The sequence below is a fragment of the Globicephala melas genome, chromosome 20 (genome assembly GCF_963455315.2).
Source record: "Globicephala melas chromosome 20, mGloMel1.2, whole genome shotgun sequence".
NCBI lineage: Eukaryota > Metazoa > Chordata > Mammalia > Artiodactyla > Delphinidae > Globicephala > Globicephala melas.
The window spans coordinates 8,074,206-8,102,118 of NC_083333.1; the positions used below are offsets into that span (position 1 = coordinate 8,074,206).

Genomic DNA, 27,913 nt, shown 5'->3' on the forward strand with positions numbered 1-27,913 from the left:
AGCCTCCTGACGTCGGTGCGGGGCTCGGAAGATGGCTGCAGAGCCCAGCACCGGGCAGTGGCTGCGGCGGCGGTGGCGGCGGGCGGGGAGCGCGGCGGGCGGGGGCTCCTCCTGGCGCTTGGGGCGCTGAGCCGAGAGGCGCGGAGGCAGCGAGGGCGCGTGGGGGGCTTAGGCGGCCGCTGGGCACCACCTTCCCGTCAGCCGCCGCACGATGGGCAGCGCGGAGGACGCAGTCAAAGAGAAACTGCTGTGGAACGTGAAAAAGGAGGTAAAGTCGGGGTACGGAACCCCGGGGGCTCGCGTCCCTGTCCGCAAGGCCCAAGGGACAGAAAGATCTGCGCCCATTCCGGGGCGCGGGCGCTCGCTGGCCTTGGGCGGGGGCGGGGTCCTGGACTGGTTTGCGGTTCCCGCCCCACTCCCGGATCAGGGGGCAGCTCTCCTCGGCCCCAGGGGCTAGGCCGGCGCTTCAGGGTTAGTTTGCTCCGCGATTCCGCAGCTCCCCGCCCTGTGAAGGCAGCAGCTCTGGGAGACCGAGGTCGGGGGAGGGGTGGCGGCAATTTCTGGAGAACCCGAGCTGCCCATTCATTGCCCGCGCCGCCTGAGGAGGGGGCGGGGCCCCTCGCAGGCCTCCTAGAGCGCTAAACGGGTGACTTGGGGGTTTAGCTCCGGTTTGCCCTACACCCATTCAGTTATCTTTCTGGGAACCGAGTCTCGGCTGTAGGAGGGTTCGCCGCACACCTCACTGCTTCTCACTCCACGCCCACCTCCCTACCCAGAGGCCAGGGGGTGTTTTGAGAATGGTTTTTAAGACTCAAGATTATTTTCCTCTTTTGAGGAGTCCCCCCGCCCACGTCAGAAAGAGAAAAAGTCCTTCTCTGTACTAATGTCCTTTACTTTGACCCTGCCCTAAAAGCCATTTCAATTTCATGGTGGTGATGGTGGGGGGTGCCCGTATGACTCACCCGCAAATGAGAGCTGGAGAGTTCAAACCCACAGAGTGGATTAGAATGGATTAGGCCTCTGGATGGAGCCACGAACTCCTCCCACCTACCTCTTTGTCTGCCAGATGTGTAAACTCGATGAGGGCAGGACACCCATCCGTTTTGTCCAGAACTCTGTATCCGCATAGGCACTCTGACTATTTGGTAAATAAATCTGCTGATCTTGGAGACTGCAAAGTCTGATGGGAATGCATAAACTTTGGGATAGTCTGGACCAGCTCTTTGTGACCTTGAATAAGTTACTTAACCTCTCTGAGTCTCAATTTCTTCATCTCTAAAATAAGGATAGTGATATTCACCTCATATATAAAAGTTTACCATATTGGTTCCTTTACCCTTTCCTAGAGTTTCAGGACTGGAGAAGACTCTGGGTTCTTATAAAATCCTGGAAGGCTCTAGATCGTTCTCCTGCATTAATTATGGCCTGGCTATTGTGCCCTAACTTTTGTTTCCTTCCCTTCTGTTGGCAAAGAAGTAGTTGAAGCCATCACCTTTTCCAACTGTGTGTGAGAAGCTCTATTGTGCCTTTGCTGTGAAGTGGCCAAGTGAGAGGTTTTTTAGGCCAGGAGTACATCAAATTAGAATTTAAGCCCCAACTCTGGTCTCCCCAAGGAAAAAAGAAATCTCAAATCTCAGTAATTATCCTCAGGAAACAAATAGTCTAGTGACAGAGACTTATGTGAACAGTATAAACAAGAACAAAAATGTAGCCATACCCAAACTATGGGCACATGTGCTAGCATTGTTGATGTGTTCCAAATTTGGGGTTGGTCAGGGATGATGGGAAAGATTTGGGGGAGGGCAGTATTTAGAATGCTGTCTGTACTACTCCCAGAATGATTCTTAAACAAATGTAAGAAATGTCCAGAATATGCCACAGCTATGTGTATTACCTGACAGAGGTTGACCCGCTCTGAACTCTTAGTTCCCTTCCCCCTTCAGTGCTTGATTTCAAGAGAAATAAAATCCTTTCTTGTCCTACAAGTAGGGACAGTGCGGGTAATTGTAGGCAAGTCTGGCCTTTCATAAAGGACTTGTAGTATAATTCTTTTTTTTTTTGGCTGTGCTGCACAGCTTGTGGGATCTTAGTTCCCCCGTCAGAGATTAAACCTGGGCCCCAGCAGTGAAAGCGCCGAGTCCTAACCACTGGACCGCCAGGGAATTCCCAGGGTATCTATAGGTCCTCCTAATCCAAAAATCTGCCCCAACAGTCTGCTTCAGATGCCTGCAGGTCTTTGAGCTGTGACATTATGCTCTGTTTAATGCAAAACCCCTTGGGAAGTAATCTAGGAAGGTTTTAATAGTTTAGAGTGCAGGCTCTATTTACAATAGCCAGGACATGGAAGCAACCTAAGTGTCCACTGACAGATGAATGGATAAAGAAGATGTGGCACATACATACAATGGAGTATTACTCAGCCATAAAAAGAAACGAAATTGAGTTATTTGTAGTGAGGTGGATGGACCTAGAGTCTGTCATACAGAGTGAAGTAAGTCAGAGAGAGAAAAACAAATACCGTATGCTAACATATATATATATGGAATCTAAAAAAAAAAAAAAAGTTTCTGAAGAACCTAGGGGCAGGACAGGAATAAAGACGCAGACGTAGAGAATGGACTTGAGGATATGGGGAGGGGGAAGGGCAAGCTGGGACGAAGTGAGAGAGTGGCATAGACATATATACACTACCAAATGTAAAGTAGATAGCTAGTGGGAAGCAGCTGCATAGCACAGGGAGATCAGCTTGGTGCTTTGTGACCACCTAGAGGGGTGGGAGGGAGACACAAGAGGGAGGACATGTGGGGATATATGTATATGTATAGCTGATTCACTTTGGTATAAAGTAGAAACTAACACCACTGTAAAGCAATTATACTCCAATAAAGATGTTAAAAAAAAATAGAGTGCAGAATCGATCCGATCCCCCTTTACCTAACCGCTAACCATGAGCACTTTGCAGCAGGGAGGAGACTCCGGGTCCTTCCTCCCTCCTCCCCAGACTTCAGAAGCTCTACCACCCTGCAAACCAAAGTGAGGGCCTGGGGAGCAAGGGCAGCATCAGGACACTGGACACAGGACACTGTCCAAAGAATGGCAAAGACTAGCTGTCCCAGAGCTTACTGTGTCTGTAAGATTTAATGTTGGGATTGAGGTAATCCATCCCTCTAATCTTCAGTATTCGTATTTGTCTCCTGGCAGGTTCCCCCAGGCATCAAAAGTGCATGGTTTAAGTGTTGGGAGCAACTAGAACCTCATATACTCCTGCTGGGAGTGTAAATTGATACAACCACTTTGGAGAGCAACTTGGCAAAATCTAATAATATAGAATATACTCATCAGAAATTCCTTGCCTAAAAATATAAATCCAAAGAAATGAGCACCCGTGTTCACACAAAGACACGTCTAGAATGTTCACAGCAGCACTACCCATAATAGCCCCAAATTGGAAGCTACCCGAATGCCAGTCAATTGTGAGTTGTTCACACAATAGAGAATGAACAATGCACATCCATATACAACATGAACAGATCTCACAGTCACACCAAGGAGCAAAAGAAACCCAGCCACAAAAGCTACACAGTGAGCCATTCCATCTATAAAAAGTACAAAACCCCGCAAAAGTGCTCTATGATGTTAGAAGTCAGGATAGTGGGTACCTTTGAGGGAAGTAGTGACTAGAAGGAAACATGGCAGAGTTTGGGGGTACTTTAGGGTGCTGGTCACGTTTTGTTTCTTGATCTGATGCTGGTTTCATAGGTGTGTTCAATTTGTGAAAATTCTTCAAGCTGTGTAATTATGATATATACCCTTTTCTATTTGTACATCAATTTTTTTAAATTAATTAATTAATTTATTTTTGGCTGCATTGGGTCTCTGCTGCTGGGTGTGGGGGTTCTCTAGATGCGGCAAGCGGGAGCCACCCCCCGCTGCCGTGTGCAGGCCTCTCACTGCAGTGGCCCCCCCACCGCTGCGGAGCACGGGCTCCAGGCGCGCAGGCCTCAGCAGCTGTGGCACACAGGCCCTAGAGCGCAGGCTCAGCAGTTGTGGCGCCCGAGCCCAGTTGCGCCGCGGCATGTGGGATCCTCCCGGACCAGGGCCCGAACCCGTGTCCCCCACACTGGCAGCCGGATTCCCAACCACTGTGCCGCCAGGGAAGTCCTTGTACATCAATTTTAAAGTGTTTTTTTTTTTTAAGTGCTTTCTAAAGAAGGCTGTGACCGCTTACCTTACAAGGCATTCAGAAGCTTTTACATCCAGGTAGGAACCCAAACATAGGGCTTTACCTAGACAGAAAGAAGACTGGGCTTGTGAGCATTTGGGGAGTGTCCCTGAGGCCTAGATGGACGTGTACCCCTACCCTCAGAGAAGGGAGAAAAGGAGGGTCAGGTTGTTTATCTGGAGCCTGTACTGAAACAGTTTGTCCCTAAAGGACAGTGTGTCTGCCCACAGGCCCTTCTGCAGCTAAGTACAGATGTGCAAATAGCATCCCACCCCTGTTCTCTATAGCAGGGCACTTCCTCCTGGGTTGGAATATCTGTACTGATTGATTGGTGGGTTTATAGCATCTTTTTTCCTGGTTGCCTTTCCAAGATGTTGGTGCTATCTGTACAGAAGAAACTTTGCTTCCTCACCCCTCCCTTTCCTATCATCTACTCTGCAGGTGTCTGAACCCAGACCAGGGGGGCAGAGCCAAGCCATTTACTTGCTCACAGGCCTTTGGTCAATCAATTAATCAATCAATCAATCACGACGCTGCCCATTTATTCACAGGTGAAGCAAATCATGGAGGAGGCTGTCACCAGGAAGTTTGTGCATGAAGATAGCAGCCACATCCTTACTCTGTGTGGTGAGTGAGCGACTGGGGGATAATGGGAGAGGGGTTTAAAAACTGAGGACACTATCTTGGGGCCAGGGAAAGATGAGTTCTCAGGTTCAGTAGTTCTCAAATCTGGCTGCAAGTCAGAATCAACTCAGAAGCTTACGAAAGGGATCTCTGGGTCCCATCCCAGACCTACTGAATCAGGATCCCCAGGGCCCAAGAATCGCCTATATGTGTCTAGTTCCCAAGGACAGTAGTGCTCAAATTTTAGCATGCATCAGAGTCACCTGTCGGACTTGTTCAAACAGATTCCTGGGTCCCAACCCTGGAGTTTCTGATTCTAGTCTGTCTGGGGCAGTCCCAGGAATTTGCATTTCTAGCAAGTTCACAGATGATGCTGATACTGCTGGTCCAGAGACCACACTTTAAGGGCCATTGTCCTAGGTAGCTGGGTTTGGGAACCACTGCTCTGGTTTATCTTTACATTAACTTTGGGGAAGGGTCTGTGCTTTTGGATGCTTTCTGTGCCACATCTATTTTCTTTTTTTTTTTTTTTTTGCTGTACGTGGGCCTCTCACTGTTCTGGCCTCTCTCTCGTTGCGGAGCACAGGCTCCGGATGCGCAGGCCCAGTGGCCATGGCTCACGGGCCCAGCCGCTCCACAGCATGTGGGATCCTCCCGGACCGGGGCACGAACCCGCATCCCCTGCATCAGCAGGCGGACTCTCAACCACTGCACCACCAGGGAAGCCCCACATCTATTTTCTAATTAATCCCACCTGTGTTGCTCCAGCATCCAAGCACTCGACTGCGTGCAAAACAACATGAGTGTAAAGGAGGGATAGCCAAGCCTTCCCACCTTAGAAAGGAGAAAGTCTGTAATAAACCAACGCTTCTGCCTCAGTGTGAACACTTTTGCTTTTGTAGGAGCAAGCCTGTCCCTACACACAACTGAATCTTCTTGGATTTCCAGGAATTTGACCTTCTGTTTGCCATCTTTTTTTTTTTTCTAATTTAGTTTTGGCTGTGCCAGGTCGTAGTTGCGGCATGCAGTATCTTTTGTTGCAGCACGTGGGCTTCTCTCTGGTTCTGGCGTGTGGGTTTTCTCTTCTCTAGGTGTGGTGCGCAGGCTCCAGGGCACGTGGGCTCTGTAGTTGGTGGCACGCAGGCTCTAGTTGAGGCGCGTGAGCTCAGTAGTTGTGGCGCGTGGGCTTAGTCGCTCCGCGGCATTCGGGATCTTAGTTCCCTGACCAGGGATCGAACCCATGCCCCCTGCTTTGGAAGGCGGATTCTTTACCACTGGACCACCAGGGAAGTCCCTCATTTGCCACCTTTATGTTGTTTTCCTTGGCCTCTGAGATTGGTGTTCATTGAAGGGAGGTTGTGCATTTCTGAGGTGAAGGAATGAAAGGAGGAGATACGGGAAGGAACACTTTTGACAGTAGCATGGTGAGGCCGATAGAGCTGCCCCTCCCATCAGTCCAGCAGCAAACACTGAAGGTCCCCCAGATTCCAGATACTGTTCTCCAGGTAGGGAAACAGCAGTGGCAAGATGGACAGCGTCTCTGCCCCGGAGGATTACATTCTGTGGGCAGAGGGACAGAAAACAAATGTACACGTGAATATATCCTGCAATAACAGGTGTGGCAACAGCTACGGAAAAAAAAAGAGAAATGTGGGAGGCGACTGGGGAGAGGCAGCCTGTGAGCAGAGCCCGAGTGACAGACTGAGGGTTCAGACAAACCCTGGTGCTCTGCTTACTTCTCAAGTTGTTTTGGACAAATTTCTTAACTTCTGTCACCCACAGTTTGCTCCTCTAAAAACAGGGTGGTGATTCCCAACTTAAGGAATTTTTGTGGGTATTGAGATGATACGTGTGAAGGTTCCTAGCGTTGTAAAAGATGAGAAAAATGTCTGTGTTTTCTCCTCTTTTGGATGGTAAGCCTGAAACTAGGTTTGCAGGATTTGAGGTCCTACTATCTCCCTTTCGGGTAAGTTTCCCTGGTTCTTTGAGATGATATAACGATTCTCAGGTTTGCAGGAGCAGTCTGATCCTACTTTTCTTGAGCAGAAGCCCTGCTGGGGAAAAAGCGTGCTTGCAATAGGTGACTTTGACGAGTATTAGAACCCTACTCCCTTCCACCTGTGCTGTGTTCCCCTGACGTCAGCCAGTGTCTGTCATTGTCACCAGAAGGGCTCTACTGGTGGCCCAATTAGTCATGGCATGGTGCTAGGCTTCGTCCAGAGCACACACAGCAAACACAGAAAACAGAATAAAATAGCACAGACAGCTTGCGCATGGGCGCCACATGTGGGCGGCCGTAGGTAAATGGGGGAAGAGAGGCAGGGGGAAAAGCTGTTGGCGTCCCACCATCAGGTCCGTTAGGGTGAGGAGAAACTGTCAGCTCTCCTCTGATGAGTCCAGGGGCCCCCAGGAAGCAGTAGGCCTTTCATTTTTGCCTCTTGCCTTGAAGCCCATGGCTCTTTCCAGCAGGCAGGGATAGCACCTTCAAAAGGAATGATTCTTCTACTTTCAGCCAGTTTCAGTCACGGAACTAGGACAAGGGTCTATGAAATAGACCCAGGTCGCCAGGGTTCTAAGATCAGCCCCAAAGCAAGAGGAGCCCTGTTCTGCTGGATTTCGGGAGGTGCCTTAGGTCAAAGTGCAAACTTAAATGGCCACAGGGTCGAACGAGAAAAGTCCGGGTGTGGGACAGCAGGCAGTGGTGGGGACTGGGGTGAAATGGGTAGCACTTGTCATGTTTGAAGGGGGCAGCCACCACTCAGCTTCTGAAGGAATGCTGGCCCTGGCTTGCTATGGCCCTTGTTTTATTTTAAGAGAAGCCGGAAGTCTGGGTTTTTACATGAAATGAACCAATTTCTTTTTTTTGAAATGAACCAATTTTTAAATACTGATAACTAATTCCCATTAAAAAAAAAATTGTGTGGGCTAAACAAAAGGCATCTGCAAGCCTCTGCCAGTTTGCTGCCTCTGCTTTGGGCTTAGTGCACAGTCACGGAAGGGAATGCTAGCAGGAGGGGCTCCCGATAGTATAAAGCTAAGTCAAGCCGGGGCATCTGAGACCCACGGGAAAAGGAATCTTTATACTTTGTTGAAAATGGTGTTCAGTGGTGAGGGGGATCTCAGTTCGGGCTCCAAATAAGGTTGGTTTAAAGCAGTGATTATCGAGACTTCCCTGGCAGTCCAGTGGTTAGGGCTCCACACTTCCACTGCAGGGGACACAGGTTTGATCTCTGGTAGGGTAACTAAGATCCCGCATGCCACCCAGTGTGGCCAAAAAAAAAAAAAGAAAGCAGTGATTATCAACCGTTTTTCCTGCCTGCATCACACAGTGAAATCATAATCAGGGATTCCTAGGGGGAGGCAGAGAGAATAGACATGTACTGATGGAAAACTCCACTCTTCCGGCTTTTTGGAGATTCTGAAATGCCAGGCTCCTTCACCTCCTGGAAAAATGCTCAGAAGTGCATTTTTAGTCTGAAGTGGTCCCAGTCTTACCCTGGGTCTTGCAGTTGTCCCAGCCACATCCAGGATTCAGCTTTGTTCTTGGGGAAGTGGGAGTGCAGAGAAAGTGCTGAGAGAAAGGGAACAGAGTGAAGGCTGTGGAGACTGGATTAACTGTGCAGTGAGTGACCCCTTTTACTAGAGCTTTGTGGAGGGCTGGGGTGCTGGGCCCCTCTGCCCTGCCTTGGCCCCTCTGTTCATCGCAGAGTGTGGCTAGGGGGTGACCGAAGAGGGCAGGGCCTGAGCAAGATGAGCTTCCCTGAGCTTCCTTAGAATACAGACATTTGAACCGGAAACAGAACCTTTCTGGAGAGCCTTAGAAATGAAACTGAAGAATCCCTGGGTCAAGACCTGGCCCTGGGCAAACCCAGGAAAGTTCCTGTTCCTCAAGGGGAGGAGTGACACTCCCAGGACTGACGAGAAACGTGCGTGTGTTGTGTTTGCTGTGCTTGTTCCTAAACCTGTCTGTCTAGAAGCCGGTCAGACCCCAGCAGTAGGAGCCTTGTGAGGAGGCCTTGCTGGCAAACCCAGCTGGCAGGGAGGGGTTCTATGTGTGCTGTTCTCCTACCACAGAGCAAGGCTGCATTGCTGCTCTGAGGCACCCCCTGCCAGCCCCCAGGACCTGTGTGACTGTACCCGTGCACTGGAGAATAGGCCCAAACCCCACTGTTGGGAAAAGGTTCTTGGATATCTCGTCTTCATCTTAAAAAGTCATGTCAGGAGCTTCCCTGGTGGCGCAGTGGTTGAGAGTCCGCCTGCCGATGCAGGGGACGCGGGTTCGTGCCCCGGTCCGGGAAGATCCCACATGCCGCGGAGCGGCTGGGCCCGTGGGCCATGGCCGCTGAGCCTGTGCATCCGGAGCCTGTGCTCCGCAACGGGAGAGGCCACAACAGTGAGAGGCCCGCGTACCGCAAAAAAAAAAAAAGTCATGTCAAGTTTGCGTTTTGCTCCATAATATGGCCTCTGAAACTTTGTGCTGCTGAATGAAATTAATGCTTCCTGTTTTTCTGTGGCTTCCTGAACCCCCCGGGCGTAGGTTGCTTATCTCCTGCCACCCCAACCCCCAGAGGGCAAGGTGCTCTTAAATTTTGCTTGTGGGCAACTCAAGGTCAGGGTTAAACAGCAGACTGTCCTAAGTTTCACCTTTGAACTCCGCATTTGTAATAGCAATATGACTGCGCATAGGGTGCCCAGTTACTCTTCCCATCAAGGGGTCTGGGGTAGTTTAGGCCTTAACCGAGGAGCACTGTGCCTCCCCTCCCCTTTGGCTCAGAGGGGAGCATCTGCCTCCACAGTGTCTCTGTTTGTTCCATTCTAATTGGGCGCTGAGGTTGGATTTTAACCACTGGTGGGTAGAAGGGCTTTAGGAGGCCCACAGAGAGGTTCCCGGCCTGGCAGAGCAGGTTCTTAGACTTGTAAACATCTCCTTTTCCTGGCCACAGGCACTGGGGGCGGGACCCAGACCAGCCCTGCCCCTCAGTCCTTAGGTTCCCTGCCCTCCCCGCGCTGATCCGTCCACCTGAGGGTTGCTTCAGACTGAGGATGAGCTGTAATGGGAGACGGGGGTGGAGTCTGTGGAGCTGGGAACAACACCAGGGCTTTATTAACCCGCTGCCTGTTGCTAAGCAGCTTTCATTAGCCGGGAAGTTCAGCCGCAGCAAGCTCCTCTGGGGAATGGCAAGGAGATGCTAATGAGCTGGGAGAGAAGCAGGTGTGACGGGAGGGCGCGTCCCACCTGGGGTACTGCAGCCAGAGGTATTTCAGCACTTCCTGAGATTCAGGCACTAGCCAGTTTTTACTCTGTCTCTCTTCAGTGAAAGGGATTCCTTCCCTCTTCTTCCGCCCACACTGAATGAACAGCTCATTCTCAGCATATCTGGCTTCCACTTTCCATGTGGTAATGATCCAGTAGGAAGAAAGGCCCTCTGGGAGACTGGCTCCCCTCGCCCTGTCTTGGGGTGTGGCTGAGGGCGATGGTCTGTAGCGGAGACTTTGGAGTCCGGCAGACCTGACCTGCGTTCACAGACCATGTCACCAAGTGTGTGACCATGGCCACTTATTCAGCAACTCTGAACCTACGGAATAAGGTTGATGTGAGGATTAAAAGAGTGATGCGGGTAAAGCAGACAGCATGGAGCCAGGTATGCAGTAGGTGCTCAGTAAATGTCGTCACCACCACCAGTGACGTTCTACTTTGTTCTTAAAAGTGATCTTTTAACCTTCCCCATAAAGCCTCCTAGAACCTTCTCCAGGATTCCATTTAGGAATCCATGTCTCTGAGAGTTTTGAGCATCTGGACAATCAGAACAATTTGAACTCTGGGAACCCAGTCAAGGAATTTGAAAATATTAAGAAATTATTATTGATTTTTTAGGTGCAGTGCAGGTATTAGGTACATGTTTTTAAGAGTCATCTTTTAGAGAGACACACTAAAATATTTATGGACAAAATATATGATATGTAAAATTTGCTTCAAAATGATCTAGGGATAAGGGGGAAAGTGGTTGGAGGTGGTATAACTAAAACAAGATTGGTCCTTCCTTGATCATGGCTTGTGTTGTGTGATGGGTACTCGGGGGTTCATTACATCATTCTCTTTACTTTGGTATATGATTGGAATTTTCCAAGATGAAATGGTTTTTTTAAAAAGAAGGAAGAGGAGGAGGAGAGGATGGGTGGAGGAAGAGATAGAGATAGCAAGTGTATGCAGCTTTTTTTTATAGGATATTTTTTATTTCAAAAAGTATGTATTGAATGCATCCTTAAACCTTAAACAGGATTCTGGACACGTAAGCCTGCCGAACAGAAATCTGCCCCACCTTCTGGGTGTTGGAACTGGATGTTGGGTACCGGAGGGTGGGGTCTGGAGTCACGTAAATATAGAATATTTTATTATTATTATTTTTAAGGCTGTGCCACGCGGCATGCGGGATCTTATTCCCCCACTAGGGGTCAAACCCATGCCCCCTGCAGTGGAAGCATGGAGTCCTAACCACTGGACCGCCACGCCAGGGAAGTCCTAGAATACTTTATAGGAGTAGATCAGCATTAAATACTAGTCACTGAATTTTCATAATTTAATTTGTCTTGTAGACTGTGGTGTTTAATCCAACACATAGAGATAGTCCCACCCCCGAGCTGGCCCAGCCTCTGTCCCCAAGTCCATGTACAGACATCTGTTAGTGGTGGAGGCTTCACAGCCTAGAACCTGTGCCCAGGGGCAGTGGGGAGAACAGGGAAAGGGAGCAGATGTTGCTGAAGGGTCCTCCCTGATCCTGGACCCCCAGCTGGAGTCAGGAAGGACCTGCTGTCACTGAGGCTGCTGCCTTCCCTTCCCATCCTTGGTCTTTTAAAACAACGACAGGGTCCGGGTGGGGGACCTGGGTAGTTCTAGAGAGCGAACACAGAAGGGACGGACGCAAACCCAGCCCTTCACCGGCCCACACCAGGCCAGTCATCACCTGGCTGCCAGACAGTAGGATGGTCAGTCATGCGGTGGCCAGTCATGGTGAAATCCAAAAAGAGGAGGAAGAGTAGAAACCCAGGACACTGGGCCCCCACCATGAGGGAGCTTCTATAGGGAAGGCCGAAGTCCTGAGTCCTCAGTGCTGACCAAAACCGCTGAGACGAGCTATGAAGGCTGGTTTTGTAAGAAAAACGAGCGTTTGCAGCTCTCCTGTCCCAACAGAAAAGCTCTACGTGATCCCTCTCCCCATAAGTCACTGGCAACGGGAAATCCTTGACCTTGATGGGGCTACAGCCATGCCTGTCTAGAGGGGGGTGGGGAGAGCTCTGGTGACCACAGCACACGTCCTCCCTCCCCTCCCTGTCCTGCCTTCTCAGGCTGCCAAGGGGGCCCTCTATGGAGACAGGCCCGAGGAAGGGCCCCTAGAGTCTTTCCCTTGAGATCAAGACCTAGCCCTTCTTCAGGGAGGCAGCTGCAGATGACCTGTCACAACAGTTATCACAACATCTAGCTGCGTGGCACATACACAACTTTACTGAGAAATTTTATGTGCGGGGAAGCAGCTAAATGGTGTAACACCTAAATGGCGATGTAGGGCCAAGGGAGGTGGTGGTGTGTTTTTTTTTAATTGGAGAAATTACAGAACAGTTATGTACAAATGGAAAGTATCTAATAGGAAAAAAATTAAAGATACAGGAAAGAGAAGGGACGTTTGCTGGAGTGACGTCCTTGAGAGGTGAGAGGGGCTGAAATCCAATGTGCAGGTGGGAGGGGTGGCCTTAGAGGGGAGCACAGCCAGAGCACCTGTAGGTACCAGAGGGAGGGCAGGGCACGGACACAGCGCAGGAAGGAAAGGCACTAATGCTCAGCCGTCACCTTCCATGTTGCGGGTGCTACAAAGAGCCTTGTGCCCCTCTGCACAGGCTGTTGCCTTTAGTCACTCAGCACCCCTTGAGGTGGGACCTGTTCCTTTCCCTCCCTGCAGGTGAAGCTCAGAGAGACTTAGTGGTCTGCACGAAGTCAAAAAGCTAGTAAGGAAAGGAACCAGGGTTTGAACCCACATCTGTCTGACTCTAAAGCCTGTGCTGCCCAGGGATGGGTCCCCCTGTGAGGCCTACCCAGGAGTGGAGCCTGGAGGTGTGGGGCATTGAGGGGAAGTTGGAGGCATAGCTTGGATCACCAAACAGTGGACTCGTGATGTCCAGAGACACTCCGGGAGACGGCGGGTCTCTTGTCGAGCTGGGTGAGGCTGGCACTGGCCTGGTTCCCTGGCAAGCCAGTGTGAGCACTGCACATGCAGACTCTGCCCTGCATCCCCAGCAGGGCAAGGAAGATGGGTATGTGTGGTATGAACTTCATTTCTCTCACTTGCTTGGTTCCAGAGTATCAGGGCAGTGCTTTCTCCTCCCAGTGAAAGTCCGGGTGGGAGAGTTGCGTTCTTGTTTCAGGGCTTTGAACAAGGCTGAGTGCCACCCCCCTCAAAGCTGAAGCAAACCACTCGCATCACCAGTGCAGGCGGAAGGAAAAATGTACCCTTGTTACCATAGAAATGCTTGTTCCGCGTGGAGGCAGCCGTCACAAATCCCTGGTGGAAATAGCCGGCCGGGGAAGTGGGGGGGAGAGACGCAGGATGCCTGGCCTCGCCTCTTTGCTCCCCTCACTTCATCCGCTACAAGTGAAATGTTGACTCCCTCCATGGGCAGTTGGGGAAGTTCCTACTTAAAAAAAGGCCGCCCATCCTACCCAGTCCTCTATCTCCAGGGAGGCTGCTCCTCTCCTGGAAATCTTGGTTTCACCATCCAAGGCTTTTAAAAATTCTGCTCTGAGTAATGTCCTCCAAAACTCCAGGACCAAAACAAGCCACTTGTGGCTAGCTGCTCCAGCCAGCGCTTTCCTCACCTGGAAGCTGAACTCGCCTGCTGCTCAGATGGCAGCTGGCAGAGGTGGGGAGCAGGGGACGCAGGACACACGTGCTCCTCCCATTATCAACCCCTCCTGGCTCAGAGCCTTGGGCCCAGCCTTCATGTCAGGCTGTGCTAACTGGGTGCTGTGTCCCTCTACCTCAGCCAACTGACCTACTTCTCTGAAGGCCATTCAGTGGGTCCCCCTGTTACCAGGCTGGGCTTGTCCAGGCCCCTTGGCCGCTGAACACAGTTTAACTGTGGATATGCGTGTGAGAGCCGGGGGTTGTTTCTGAGGCCTGCTGGGCTGACTGAGGACCCTTCTCAACCACTGCTGCGTTTCCTGGCAGCCATGGCGTTAGTCCATTCTCGTGGGCTCCTGAGACACCTAAGCTCGTCCCAGCCCACTGAATTGTTTCTCCGGTCCCTACGCAGCTCAGATCACCAGTGGCTACCCTAAGCAGAGCCCAGATCATCCTGTGGGAGGGGGAACCAAGCTAATCTGCAGACCCTGTTTGCTGTGGGAGCTGGTGATGGGGGTGGGTGCCCATGGACAGACCCAGCCTTTCTGAGTTTCATGACTTTCAATTCACCTCCAGGTTGGAGAGAATCTCTAGCATCCTTTCATGATGGAATTATTGTTATTATTTTGAATCGGTAACCTGGCTCAAATATCAAAACTATACAAAAGGTACACAGTGAAAAGTCTCACTCCTTTCCCTGCCCCCATTCACCCACTTCCCCTCCACCTACCAGTTGCCACACCAATAGTACTACCACTCTTCCTTCTTGTGCATCCTCCCAAGTTTTTTGTCCTGATTTTTTTTTTTAATTCTATTCTTTGTTTACCCCACCCTTTTTTGTAATCAAAAGGTATCATGCAGTCAAACTGCTCTGCATCTTGCTTTCGGAGACCTTTCCGTTATTAGTTCCTGGAGATCATTCTCATTCTTTTTCAGAGTGGCATAATATTATACTGTATGAATGTGCCGTATTTACTTAATCTGTCCTCTATTGATGGACAAGGGGATAGTTTCCAGTCTTCTGCTGTTGTAACTAAGTAAGCATGATTCTATCTGTAAGCTAGATTCTCACAAGAGGGGTTACTAGGTCAGAGGTTATTTGCAATGTTCATAGACAGTGCCACATTGCCACCGTAGGGGGTCTTACCAATCCAGCAAGGTCTGAGAACATTCAGTAACTTCCCAAGTCCCTTCCCTCTCTATCTACTGATGTCTCCTCTGTTCTAAATTGGACTCCTTGGAATGGTTAAATCAGTAAGTAAGGAGTTTGTGGGAGGGGCCCTATAAGATTCCATTAGCACTCGTGGTCTCCAATCCATGTAGCATTTGTTGAGCCCCGTATCTTTTTTTTTTTTGCGGTACGCGGGCCTCTCTCTGTTGTGGTCTCTTCCGCTGCGGAGCACAGGCTCCGACGCGCAGGCTCAGTGGCCATGGCTCACGGGCCCAGCCGCTCCGCGGCATGTGGGACCCTCCCGGATCGGGGCACGAACCCGTGTCCCCTGCATCAGCAGGCAGACTCTCAACCACTGCGCCACCAGGGAAGCCCGAGCCCCGTATCTTAATAGACTTTAGGGGCATGTCAGAGACTGGTGAGGGACAGTCCCAGGGCTTGTCTGGGCTGTAGTTCACTGCTTTTCCTTGGGACGATGGTGCCAGACCTTACCAGGGTGGGATGTCCACAGCAGGGTGCTAAAGTTAAAAGTTTCCACTCCTGCCCACTCCGAGTTGCAGTTCCCTGAGCCTTGCTGTCAGTTGCATAGGATGACAGAGTAGAAAGGGTACCCTGGGCTCATCCGGTACCATAGCTCCAAAGGCCACTGGAAGACCAAGGTGGGGAGTGAGAGGATCATGCTTGCTGAGTCATGTCTGTTTCTCTGTTTCAATTCATTCACCCAAACCTTCCCATCCCAACCAGTGACCAAAAACAGTGTTGATTTTTATCAATTAGTACGTGTTTTTCTTATGTGAAGTGATCCGAATGATGTCAGGGCTGTCTCTCCCCTCTTTTGGGGCAACCAGAGTGGCTGCGGGTGGTGCTGGGAACCCTGAGACAGGGGCTCCTGAAAGCTTCACGTCACGGCTGGGGACCAGGGCCCAGACAGCTCAGTTAGAAGGGGGATGATTTCGGCTGACTTGGTGCTTTGGCTGTGATGGGCGTCTCCTCCAGGGGCCTCTGTGTGATCTTCTCCCTGGAGAAGGGTGCTTGTTGGTCTGTGAGAGGGCCTCCTGGGGAGCACAGACAGCTGGAGAGTCGGGCATTATTGCTGATAGCTCTACAACTGCAGTTCTGAGTGTGGTGTTCTCTGTATGTGGGGAGAGGCCAGGGGGATCTCTGTACTTGCACATCTGTAAGTGTCGATCAGTGGAAGTGTCTGTGGTTCCTCTCAACCCAAAAGTCTTAGAGCAGGGTTTTAAAGCTTTCTGAGATCAGATACCCTTTTCAGAAACTAAAAGCCAAGGATCCTTTATCCAGAATAAAAACACTCACCTAAGCGTGCAGAAGCAGACCAGTGATTCTGTGTGCAGTTTTAGGGGGTCTCGAAGGTCTAGAAGCCTATCAACAAACCCTCTTAGGAGAGTAATTCTCAATTATATATTATCCGTGTTATTATATTATTATTTTGCCTACACACTGCACACAGTGACCTGCTCCTTCCCTCTGGGGGACAGCCCTGTGGGGATGGGGAAGGACTAGTATAGTTTGAACAACTAACTGGCCAAGGAGCCCGTGGAACCAGCTTAGGAATACCTGGCATAGAGGGTCGTTTACTTTGCTTGGAACATAGAGAGTTGAGACAGATTTTTCCCTCTGCAGACGTCGCCTGGCACCTTGCCCGGGTTTCACAGAAGGAACTTAGGGGCCATGGGGTGAGTGGGGGCACTGGGTGTGCTGTTTGGGCTTCTCTCAATATTCCCTACTTGCAGTAATTGCTGAGGAATGCCTCCACCCACCCCCAGAGAACCCTGAGGCCTGTGCTCACAGTCTTCCTGGCAGGCTGGGTGAGGCCAAGCTGCTGCCTGCATCCCCAGGCTCCCCAGCCTGGCTACATGGGCAGTCGCCTGGGGAAGGTAGGAGAGCTAATGACTCATTATCCTGGCAATTAGTCACGTCACCGAGGCACATGATTCTCTGCAGGACTGGTGCCACCTGCTGCTGCTCTGGCCTTGTTCGGTGCTGCTTTTCTCCCACTCTGATCCAGGAGTGCCGCCCCAGGAAATAGTCACCCCCTTCTTCCAGCTGTGGACTTGTAGCTGCAGCAGCCCCAGGACCAAGAGACTATGACAAAAAGGTCACTCACCTGTGTACCTCAGGGCCACGCAGGACCTCCAGGGACCAAGGGGACAGCCATGGAGGGGAATATGTGGACACTTAAGCAAAGATTCCCCCACATGTCTCATACGCACATGATACCTGTGGATACATCTGTCTGCGTACGCATGTGCTCATCGATATATGAACATGCCATGAAGGAAAGGCTGCAATACGAGAAATAAAGTCCTCCGAGGCCTGACCTCCCAGGAGAGGGAGGGGGTCCTGTTTTGTTTCCCCTTCCCTGGGATGCTCTCAATGAACTGGCCAGCTTCCCCATTGGCCCCAGGGACTCTCTCTAACTTCTTGACCTCAGTACAAGAGAGAGCCAAACAAAACTCTTTTATAGGTCATCAGTGACTGTCAGTAACAATGAAGGCAGAAAACAGGTGAGAGCCTCTGTTTTCGGTGATTATTTCTAAGTCCAGGTTTCCTTCTTTTTTTTTTTTTGGCTACACTGTGTGGCATGTGGGATCTTAGTTCCCCGACCAACTATTGAACCCATGCCCCCTGCAGTGGAAGCACAGAATCTTAACCACTGGGCCACCAGGGAAGTCCCCAGGTTTCATATTCTAACAACACTAGTCACAGTAAGCTTGATGGGGCCTCAGTTCCCCTGTTCCTAAGAGAATGACACCCCCACCCACCTCTGGGGCAGCCTGTGATTCTCTCTCTAGTGTGTCCTCACCCCTCTCTGCCCGTGAGAGGACTTGCAAAAACCCAGCCCTTACAGGTTAGCCATAGAACAGGATCTCGACAAAAAGAAATTAGGAGTCAGGAACCGACTGGCATCAAGAGCCTCTGGCATGAGGGGTTTACATACTTCATCTCATGTAACAATTCACACCAGTCCTAAGAAGTCTCCCCCATTTCACAGATGATAAAACTGAGGCTCAGAGCATCAAGTCACTTACCCATGTTTTCCAGAAATAGCGAGTGGCACCACGCGTCAGACCCTGTTCTGACTCTCCACCTCCAGCACAATCCCTGTAAAAAGAGTACCTGTGAAGTGAGGGGAGGCCTCCTCCCACCTGTGGGCCCCCACCCCCCAACATACCTGGAGGAGGTGAAAGGGGCTGGGCCAGTGTTTGGGGCCCTGTGTCTACACCCAGCTCTGCCACTCTGTGACTTCAAATCAGCTCTCTTCCCCTTTCTGGGCCTTTCCTTCCTCGGCTGGAAAACAATCAGCTTGTCCTCAGTAATGGCCAAGCCCCTCCTTCCCCCACACCTACACACTAAGTCTTTTAGAATCTGTCTGTGCCCAGGGCAGCTCCCCACCCTCCCCCACCAAGCCCTTCATTCCTTCCTAGGGGGCCTGTCTGCTGAAAGCAGAATCCAGGCAGAGAGTGTAGGCCTAGCCCCTAAAAACATGAATGAATGAAGGGAAGCCCTCCCTGCCCGGGAAGTAGAAATCCCTCACTGTCGGCTGCAGGGCTCGTCAATAATTCAGGGCTGCTGTCAGGTCCGATCTCTGCAGTGGCTTCATCAATATTTCAGCTCCTTCTCCAGAGCCTCGTTCCTTAGCAACCACATCATCTCTGCTCTACAGGAGGGCTGCCAGGCTGTGTGCTCCCTACATCCCCTGTCCTGCAGGAGCTGTCCGTGCTTGCCCTCACGGGCAGGGGGTGGAGCCACCCATGCCAACTGGCACTGGCAGCTTTGTCCTCAGAGCCTCAGGGCGATGCTGCATACAGGAGGCACATACATCCCAGATGAGAGAGAGGGGCAGGGACGGTGTGGCCCAGCAAAGCCCCCGCAGGTCCACGCTGGGCAGGAGCGGGGAGGGGCCCGCGGGAGCGTTTTGGAGAGAGGTCAGGGTGTGTCTCCGTGGCCCGTCTTAAGCCCGAACCTCACCCCCTAGTCTCAGCAGAGCCAGGGCCTGCCTCGCCTCTGTGCTCTCCATAGGTATGGGGGAGGGGAGTGTTCCTCTCGCTCCCGCTCTCGCCCAGGCTCAGCTGCTGCTCCCGTTGTGGCCCAGGTGCGGTGGAGGTTTGCCTCCTGCATCAGCTGAGGCGCCGTGCCGCCGGCTTCCTGCGCAGTGACAAGATGGCAGCGCTGTTCACCAAGGTGGGGAAGGCGTGCCCGGTGGCTGGGGAGGTGTGCCACAAGGTGCAGGAGCTGCAGCAGCAAGTAGAGGGCAGGTAAGCCCTGCGCCAGCCCCTCCCATGCCTCCCTTCTGCTCTTCCCATTTGCTGTTTCTTGCAGGGCCTCACCTCTCGGATGACGGGCCAGCCTAAGGGTGGGGGTGGGGGGTGGCCCTTTCAGGCGCAAGGTCCTGTCCACCACCTCCAACCCCCCACCCCAATCAGTCCTCTGGGTTCTTGTCTTGTAGCTCCAAACTCCGCTCCCAGTGCCACCAGTCTGCGATGAGGCTTACCCCCAAGCCCTCCCACTCCTGAAGCCCACCCCCTCTTTGCAGGAAACCCTTGGCGGGCAGCCGGGAGACCCAGCAGAGACAGGGCTCTGCCAGTGGGAAGGCCCCAGCCCTCAGCCTGCAGGCCTTGAAACACATATGGGTACGCACAGCGCTCATCGAGAAAGTGCTGGACAGGGTCGTGCAGTACCTGGTGGAGAACTGCAGGTGACTGCCCCTCCCTGAGCCCACCCCTCCCTGTGCTGGACTGCCCACCACAGTCCATGGGCATGTGCCATCCCCCCGTAGCATCCCGAAAGCAGAGACCACACCAGGCACCCCCAAAGCTCAGTCCTTGTGGACTCGTTTCTTCTTGGTAACTGACATGAATTTGATCCTTGTGGGAATGTATCTCCTTGGTGAGCTTGACGGCCATGGAATGAGTTCCGGAGCCCCAGCGGTCGCCCTGTCTGTCTCTCCCCTGGCAGCCAGTACTACGAGAAGGAGGCGTTACTGGCAGACCCTGTGTTTGGCCCCATCTTGGCCTCTCTTCTAGGTAAGCCTAGTAGCAGACAGGCCTGCGCTGGGCCAGTGGGGGCTCCAGGGCAAGTGCTGAGGGGGCACCCCTGAGCTGGCTGTCCCTGTCTCCACAGTGGGACCCTGTGCCTTGGAGTACACCAAGCTCAAGACAGCCGATCACTACTGGACCGACCCCTCGGCTGATGAGCTGGTCCAGAGGCATCGTATCCGGGGTCCCCCGAATCGCCAGGACTCCCCTGCGAAGCGCCCAGCCCTAGGAGTAGGTGTCGCTCTTCCCACCCTGTGCTCACCCAGGATATGCCCCTGGGCCTTTGGGGAGGAGCAGCTGGGCTGTGTGCTCCTGGCAGATATAGGCTGGGCCTCGGAGATGCCCAGGGTAGCGGCCACCCCAGGAGAGCCTTTTCCCCACACTGGCGCTCACATAAATGCCAGGAGCACAGAGCTGGTCCGTGGCTGAGAGCAAACTGGGGACAGGAAGGACCCTTGGGGTCAGCTAGAGAGGGTCTGCAGGGAGGCCTGGGGCTGACCCCCACGGCTGGCTTCCTGGGGCTGAGAGCAGAGCCGTGACTTTGTGCGCAGATCCGGAAGCGGCACTCAAGTGGCAGCGCATCGGAGGACAGGCTAGCTGCCTGCGCCCGTGAGTACGTGGAATCCCTGCACCAGAACTCGAGGACACGGCTGCTCTACGGCAAAAACAACGTGCTGGTACAGCCGGTAGGAGAGCCTAACGCCCGGCCCTCCTCTCCCTTTTCCAAAGGCACCAAGACCTCCAGCCACGTTCGTGCCTTTTCCCAGGGGCTTGACTAGAGAGAAGGGGGAGAAGGGCCCCACCCGCTACTTCACTGTTTCATAGCCTCACGCCCAGCCTTGAGCTGGCAGGAGCCAGGAATGGCATCTGCTCTGGCCAGCTGAGAACCAGGCCGTCCGGGAGTAGGAATGTCAGCCAGCAGGCAGGGTGAACGCCCAGCTTGGGTATGGCTGGCCCGGACACGCCTGGCATCCAGGAGGCTGACAGGACAGAGCCAGTGGCCCCAGGCCAGCCAGAGGAAGGAGGCACCCACATCTGCGTGTGGCACGTGATGCCCCCTACTTCCTCCTGGCCCCCAGTCCAGGATCCTGTGACTGGCCTGGCCTGGCCTCCCTGCATGCACCTGGAGCTCCTTTTCCATAGGCCATCCCCAGGAGCCTCTCAGGCCCTCATCTTCTCCGTCTTCTGGTGTGTCTGCTCCCTGCAGAAGGGGGACGTGGAGGCTGTCCCTGGCTACCTCTCCCTGCACCAGTCCGCAGGCAGCCTGACTCTGAAGTGGACCCCCAACCAGCTCATGAACGGGACTCTGGGGGATTCCGAGCTGGAAAAGAGGTGGGGGCTGTGGGACTTCCTCCAAGGAGCCTCGCTCCCGGGCAGGGGATGGCGAGACCCAGCCTGCTCCAGGGGGCAGGCCTCACTCCTCATCCGATGCCAAGAATTGCAGGGGGAGGCAGCCTGGACAGGTTCCCGAGCTCTCTAGGACTGAGCCGGGCCTGGGCACGGAGAGGTTTGCCTGAGCCAAGCTCTGGGCAGCTGAGACTGCCAGGCTCTGTGCCATGAGGGCAGCGTGGGGCCCAGAGGGACAAGGTGGCTGGCCGAGGTCACATTCTCGGCTGCGGTCAGGGTACTAATAGTAGTACCCTGAATGCTACCATTCCGGGTAGTCTCACGGGTGTCGGGGCCGGGAGGTGAGGAAGGTGGGATGGCGGGTCTTGGGACACGGCGACACCAAACTGGTTCCTTTCCAGTGTTTACTGGGACTACGCCCTTGTTGTGCCCTTCAGTCAGATTGTCTGCATCCACTGCCACCAGCAAAGTGAGCCTCCCCTGTCCTGGGCACAGGGGTGAGGGGAGAGAGCCTGCGCCGTGCACGGACTTCCTGTCCCCCTCCTTCCGTCCCCACGCCCCCACCCCACCGTCCTCCTACCCAGCCTCACTGGCCCGCATTCACCCCCCAGAGAACGGCGGCACCCTCGTGCTGGTGAGCCAGGATGGCATCCAGAGGCCACCACTGCACTTCCCGCAGGGGGGCCACCTGCTGTCCTTCCTGTCCTGCCTGGAGAACGGGCTTCTGCCTCGAGGACAGCTGGAGCCCCCACTCTGGACCCAGCAGGGGAAGGTACCTCGGGGCTTGGGAGGCTCTGGGTGAGGGGGTGTGTGGGGTGGGTTCTCCGCCCACCTGCTGGCCTCCCGTCCCTTCCCCACACGGAGCTCTTAGGAGCAGCCTAGCGGGGTGGGGGGGGGCGTGGGGGGCGTGGATTGGACCCCGCCCTGGGCAGGCTGACCGCCCACCCCTCTCCCCGCAGGGGAAGGTGTTCCCCAGGCTACGGAAGCGCAGCAGCATGCGGTCCGTGGACGTGGAGGACGTGGGCTCGGGGCGGGCCACCGACTACGTGTTCCGGATCATTTACCCTGGCCACAGGCACGAGCACAGTAAGTGTCCCAAACGTCATTCGTGGAGGAAGAGAGAGGTGGGGGTGTAGTGTCACCCAGGGGGCCGCGGGCAGGGTCCACTGCCCAGGCCCGGTTAACCCAGGGAGGTCTTTACTCAGCCTCTCACCGGACCTTCCCCCCCGCAAATCATCCCTCGGAGAAGTGGCCTCTTGTCTACCTAGCTGTCTTCTCCCCACCTCGTGACCCCAGGCTCTCGGCTCAGCCGATCCAGGTGTCGCTGTACAATATTCTCTTGGTCATCCTTTCATGCCCGCCCCGGGGAGAACATGTGGTGAGGCTACGCATAGAAGGTGGAGAACTCTTAGTTTCTTTTCAGCCTGCCACCTGACCCCCACAAGGCGGCCTGGGTGCAGGGTCAGCGCGTCTTTATAGATGGTGCAAATTGTTCACTGACTCTGCTAAAGCCAGAACCCTCCCCCAACCAGCTACTGATGAGGGGAGCATTAGCAGGAGTAGGGGGGCGTCTGGGGTGAGATTTGGAGCTGCAGTGGGAATCTGTGGGGCCAGGAATTGAAAGGTGACTTGACCCTCATGGGTCCTGCCCCACGTGGACATAACCCCTCTGGGCCCCAGGGGGCTTGTCCATAGGCATCTACCAAGACACGAGCTCCCTTTCTGGTCAGAGCACTGCTGTTGCCCATACGTTTCTCCAGGCCAGAATGGCTGATCTCGGGGATAAGGTCATGGAATTCGCCAGCCCAGAGCATTTATTGCCAGCCAGACCACCTGCTCCCAAAATGCGCTAACTCGTGCCAATAAGCTGTCGACAAGTTGTCTCCGTATTAGTGGACAGATTGCCCAGACTGCAAACACACAGCCACGGCGCGAGTTCTCTGTCACCAGGCTCTGAGGGCAGGAGACCTGGGGCCCCCTTCCCTCCCAGGAGTGCCTGATGAAGAGGAGGCTCAGCTTTGGCCGGAACGTGTTTGCAGACCTGGCCTTTAACCTCAGGCTCTTGCTTGCCTCAGATTTTGTAGCTTCCACTTGCCCTCTTCAAGCCTTGGTACTTCCCAGTTCCAGTCACTTCAAGGAGCTGAAGCCCAGCGGGGTGACCCAGGCTCCTGGAGAGCAGCTCTGGGAAGCCCTCAGAAGGTCGGGTTTATAGTCTGAAGCGGGGGATTTGGGGTAACCCTCAGATGTGGTTCAGCTTGACCATGACACGAGCCGAAGAGTGACTGGGATCCACCTGCCAGCAGTCATGCCCCGCCTCAGCCAGGGCTGGGGAGTCCCTGTCTTTCACTACCCTGGCGCCCCCATCAGTTCTCTCTCTTCTGTTCTTCCTAGAGAGGGCATCCTCCAAGAGTGGAGCCCTGGAGCTGCCGCCGGGTCCTCACCTTCTTCCATACTTTGCCCAGTAACTCATCTAAAGACTCTCAGGTCCCCCCTTCCCCTCTTCCACGCCCTGCAGGCTCAAGGTGACCCAGACTCCACTCTGCTCTCCCTAAGGAGGGAGTGCGGACCCTCCTGCCCCGGGACTAGGGTCCTCATGCCTCTGCATCTCTGCTATTCTTTTTGAGCAGTCACTATTAACTACCACCACCTAGCGGCCAGCCGCGCGGCCTCGGTGGACGATGATGAGGAAGAGGAGGATAGACTACACGCGATGCTCTCAATGATCTGCTCGCGGAACCTCACAGCTCCCAGTCCGATGAAAGGTTTTTATCCCTCCCCCTCTCCCTGACCCACCCCGTCCTCCCGCCCCACCCCCCTGGGCCCACCTGCCACCCACCGCAGGGGCTCAAATGGCAGTGTTGGCATTATGGGACTTGCACCCACGAGGCAGATCAGGGAGGGTGGAAGGAGGTGCTGGCAGGAGGGGACAGTACAAAATGCAGTCGACTCTGGGCTCCCCATTGAACGTGAGGAGAGGGCTTTGCACCCGAGAGGGAAGAGATCGACTGGTGGGAAGGTCTAATTATCTGGTTCCCTGTTGGAAAGGAATGGCTCTCTGAGAGCCCTGTCCCCACTCTGGGGGGGCCGTGCTGGCAAACCCAGGACAGTGTCTCTTTCTTTCTCTCCTGCTGGCTGGGAAGACGGGCCCTGTGCCTCTGACTCCTGACTTAACGGAAACAGGACAGAAGTACCAGGCCCCTCTTTAGCAGGGGTAGGGGCTGGACGGCTCATGGGGACAGGAGTCAGCTGTGGTCAGGTGAGGGGTCAGGGTCACCGTGGAAAGAGACCCGGGGCTCAGTTTACCCAGCTGGTACTTCAGCATGAAATCTAGAAATATCTGTGCCAAGGATATAAGACAGGTGTGTTCCCGCCCTCATGGACCTGACTCCAGGGTTACCGAGGCCCCCTCATTGGAAATGACAGGACAGTGCCCACAGCTCCTCTGTCCACCACTCAGTGCAGAGCTAGACTTGTAGAGAGGGACTGGTCAGGGGACCAGTGAAGGCCAGGTCCAGGTGCTCAGGGAAGATTGCTTCTGAAGGGCCGAGGCCACCTGTCTTGGAGTTTAGGGGAGGCTCCCCACCCCCACCATTCCCATGCCACAGGTGAATTTCTTTTTCTTCATTAAAAGTATTTATTGTCCGTATAGGAGCTAGCGGGAAAGGCTTCGTCTCTCTTTTCTATACTCTAAGAATGACCAATTAAATATATAATCCCCAACCTTTTAGGAGATGAGGGTAGGGTTTATACAACAAGTAGGAGAAGAACATTAAGACACCATTGTCCAGAATGAAGTGTCAACCCATCTCTATTTCATCAGACCTTAATGCAAACATGGAACCCTTTGATCCAATTGCCCTACCAAAGCACCTTGGTGCAGGGGGCATGACTGCTATCCATAGCCACGTCCAACTGCAGACATTATAGCCAACGCTTGGAAGTCAATAGACTTCTATTAAATACACACACACACACACATACACATACACCACACCCCTAATTTCAGCTTCTTTTAAATATTGGAACATTGAATTTGTGAGGCAGATTATTACAGTAATATCTTCCAATTTGTTTATGCCTCCCTGAATCCATTTGAATAATTCCCTACCATTCTTCTAACTAATTAATTTATTTTTATTTTTAATTTTTAAACCATTTTTTAAATTGAAGTATAGTTAATTTACAAATTTTTTTAAATTTTTTTTTTTTTTGCGGTACGCGGGCCTCTCACTGTTGTGGCCTCTCCCGTTGCGGAGCACAGGCTCCGGACGCGCAGGTCCAGCGGCCACGGCTCACGGGCCCAGCCACTCCGCGGCATATGGGATCCTCCCGGACTGGGGCACGAACCCGTGTCCCCTGCATCGGCAGGCGGACTCTCAGCCACTGCACCACCAGGGAAGTCCCTAATTTACAGTGTTGTGTTAGTTTCAGGTACACAGCAAAGTGATTCAGTTATATATATATATTCTTTTTCAGATTCTTTTCCATTATAGATTTTTACAAGATATTGCATATAGTCCCCTGTGCTATACAGTAGGTCCTTGTTGTTTATTTTATATATAGTAATATATATATGTTAATCCCAAACTCCTAACTTATCTCTCCCCTCTGCCCCTGGCCACAGATTAATTCCTTCTCCCCTTTCCCTGCCCCTACAGGGGGCGTCTAGGAATATGTGACACTCTCCTTATGCTTCCACAAAATTCTACGAAAGAACCCAATTCCTTAGCTCAGCCACCAAGCCTGTAATGGGCGACCAAGTCCACGGCCTAGAACACACCTAGCACACCCTCAGCACAACTGCCAGCTGCCCCCTTACCCATCACATTCCTGTCCTTGTGCCGGCCCTCGCTCCCAGCCCTTCCAGTGGGACCTGCAGGCCAGCTGGTGGGAACTCGGGGGAGCCTCCTCACTTGTCATGTTTGTTGCCTGCCACCTGGTTCCTTGCAAACCTGGGCTTGAAGCTGATGCTTATTTCCAGGTTAGCTGACTTGGAGCCGTGTGGGGAAGCTAAGCCAGGAGAGCCAGGGAGCCCCTTCTCGCCCCACAAATTATAGTCAGGCTGGAGGCTGTGGTGGGGCGGGAGTCCCAGTAGAGCCCCTAATTAGTGGACCTGGAGACAGGAAGCCATCCCTGGCTGCTCTTAAGAGCTGAGGCCTCCAGGGTCAGAGAAACTTACAGGGTCCAGAGGCCTCGGGGCTTGTTTGGGCATCCTCTTGGGGAACTCAGGGGTCAGACTGACCCAGTGTGTAGCCCCTGGGACCCCAACACTTGAGAAAGGGGAGGAGGTGTGGAAGCAGAATCAGCAGGTGGCTGGGGAGATGGTATGGGAGCCCCCGTCTCCACTCCAGTCCGTAATGACAACACTGTTGAGTCCGTTCTGCTAGCCGTTGCTTTCCAGGCCTGCGACATGCGTGACTTGTGCATGTGAATCAAGTGGCGGGTGTCCAGACTCTCCTTCCCCCCCTCTCCTCCTTTTCCCGCTGCCTCCCCAGAGAGCAGAGATGCTGTTCACTCTAATTCTGCTCCAGGCCAGGCACCTTTCACTCGGAGTCTTAGGGGCTGTGGGGTTCAATCACCCTAATTGTTTTGCTTCAAACTTTCCTCACGCTCAGAGGAGAGAGTCAGAGTCAAAGCTGGCCCGGCAGACCCCCGTCCAGCCTGCTGCCCCTCGCCCAGTCACTCCAGAGCTCCGGCTGTCTGCACTGGGTTAATTCAGAGATGCAGTGTTCAGTGCTGGCTGGTTCAGCTCCTTCCTGGAGAATTAAGGTGAAGAGCATTGACCCAGGAGTCTGCCTTGGTTGGGCCCTGCTTTCTGGGCATGAACTCGTTTCCCTGTGTGCCCACCCTCTGCACCTGGCAACCCCCTGCCTGCCCGCCTGCTACCTGCTGCCTACCTGGCTGGGCCTGCTCCTGCCACACACACCGCCCGCCCACCCCACCCCCCCGGCTCCTCCCACCACTGGCCTCTCTCCTGCCTGCTGCAGGGGCCTGAGCTGGGCTCCTGCCCCATCCCACCTGCATTTGCCCCCTCCTTCTTCTTCCCAGAGTCTCAGGCATGGCTTGCAACCCCTCACTCCCAGAGCCGCAGCCCCTCCACACCAAGTGTGTTCCCTTAATTTGCCTCCTGGTGGAGCTGAAGGGCCAGATATCTATAAAAATCCCAGCCGTGGGTCTGGGGAGAGAGCCCTGGGGCCAAGACAGGGCAGCCCCTGAGGGGACTGGAGGGGGTCAGCTCAGCCCTCCCCACCAAGGCACACCCAGAGCTGGAGTCTGGCTCCCACAAAAACCAGGCCTAGGTCTGCTCCAGGCTCATAGCAGGCCAGGGCCCAGGCCATAATTCGCAGAAAAGAACTACTGCTTGAAAGAAGTCTAACACACACAGCTCTCTCTCTTTCCTTGTCTTCTTCACTCTTCTCTTTCTCTCCCTCCTTCCTGGCATCATCTCCTGGTCCTTTCACTTTCTGCCCTTACTGTGCTTCATCTTTGTGGCTCACTGGACCTGCCAGAGTCCCCCACGAGCAGTGCCTGCCCCACGTGGGCCTTCGAAGCTCTCAAGGGTCTTGAGTTCTGATTCAGCCTAGCTGGGCCGGCTGAG

The 27,913-nt window shown here is 53.5% G+C and overlaps 1 protein-coding gene across 3 annotated transcripts in view; it reads left to right on the forward strand.

The window, feature by feature from the left end:
* The first annotated feature begins 105 nt into the window (after positions 1-105).
* SGSM2 (small G protein signaling modulator 2) overlaps positions 106-27,913 on the forward strand; it is a 37,096-nt gene continuing 9,288 nt past the window's right edge. The window contains exons 1-12 of one of the 3 annotated variants that reach the window (XM_030861811.2): positions 106-268; positions 4,774-4,849; positions 19,026-19,188; positions 19,467-19,628; positions 19,889-19,956; positions 20,054-20,199; positions 20,520-20,654; positions 21,176-21,300; positions 21,717-21,784; positions 21,927-22,087; positions 22,275-22,401; positions 23,943-24,077. In XM_030861811.2, coding sequence (XP_030717671.1) covers positions 212-268; positions 4,774-4,849; positions 19,026-19,188; positions 19,467-19,628; positions 19,889-19,956; positions 20,054-20,199; positions 20,520-20,654; positions 21,176-21,300; positions 21,717-21,784; positions 21,927-22,087; positions 22,275-22,401; positions 23,943-24,077 — 1,423 coding nt within the window. In that variant the 5' untranslated portion in view covers positions 106-211. Of the gene's footprint in view, positions 269-4,091; positions 4,261-4,773; positions 4,850-19,025; positions 19,189-19,466; positions 19,629-19,888; positions 19,957-20,053; positions 20,200-20,519; positions 20,655-21,175; positions 21,301-21,716; positions 21,785-21,926; positions 22,088-22,274; positions 22,402-23,942; positions 24,078-27,913 lie in introns of those variants that run through there. The other 2 variants (XM_060290519.1, XM_030861816.2) reach the window with 2 other exon arrangements.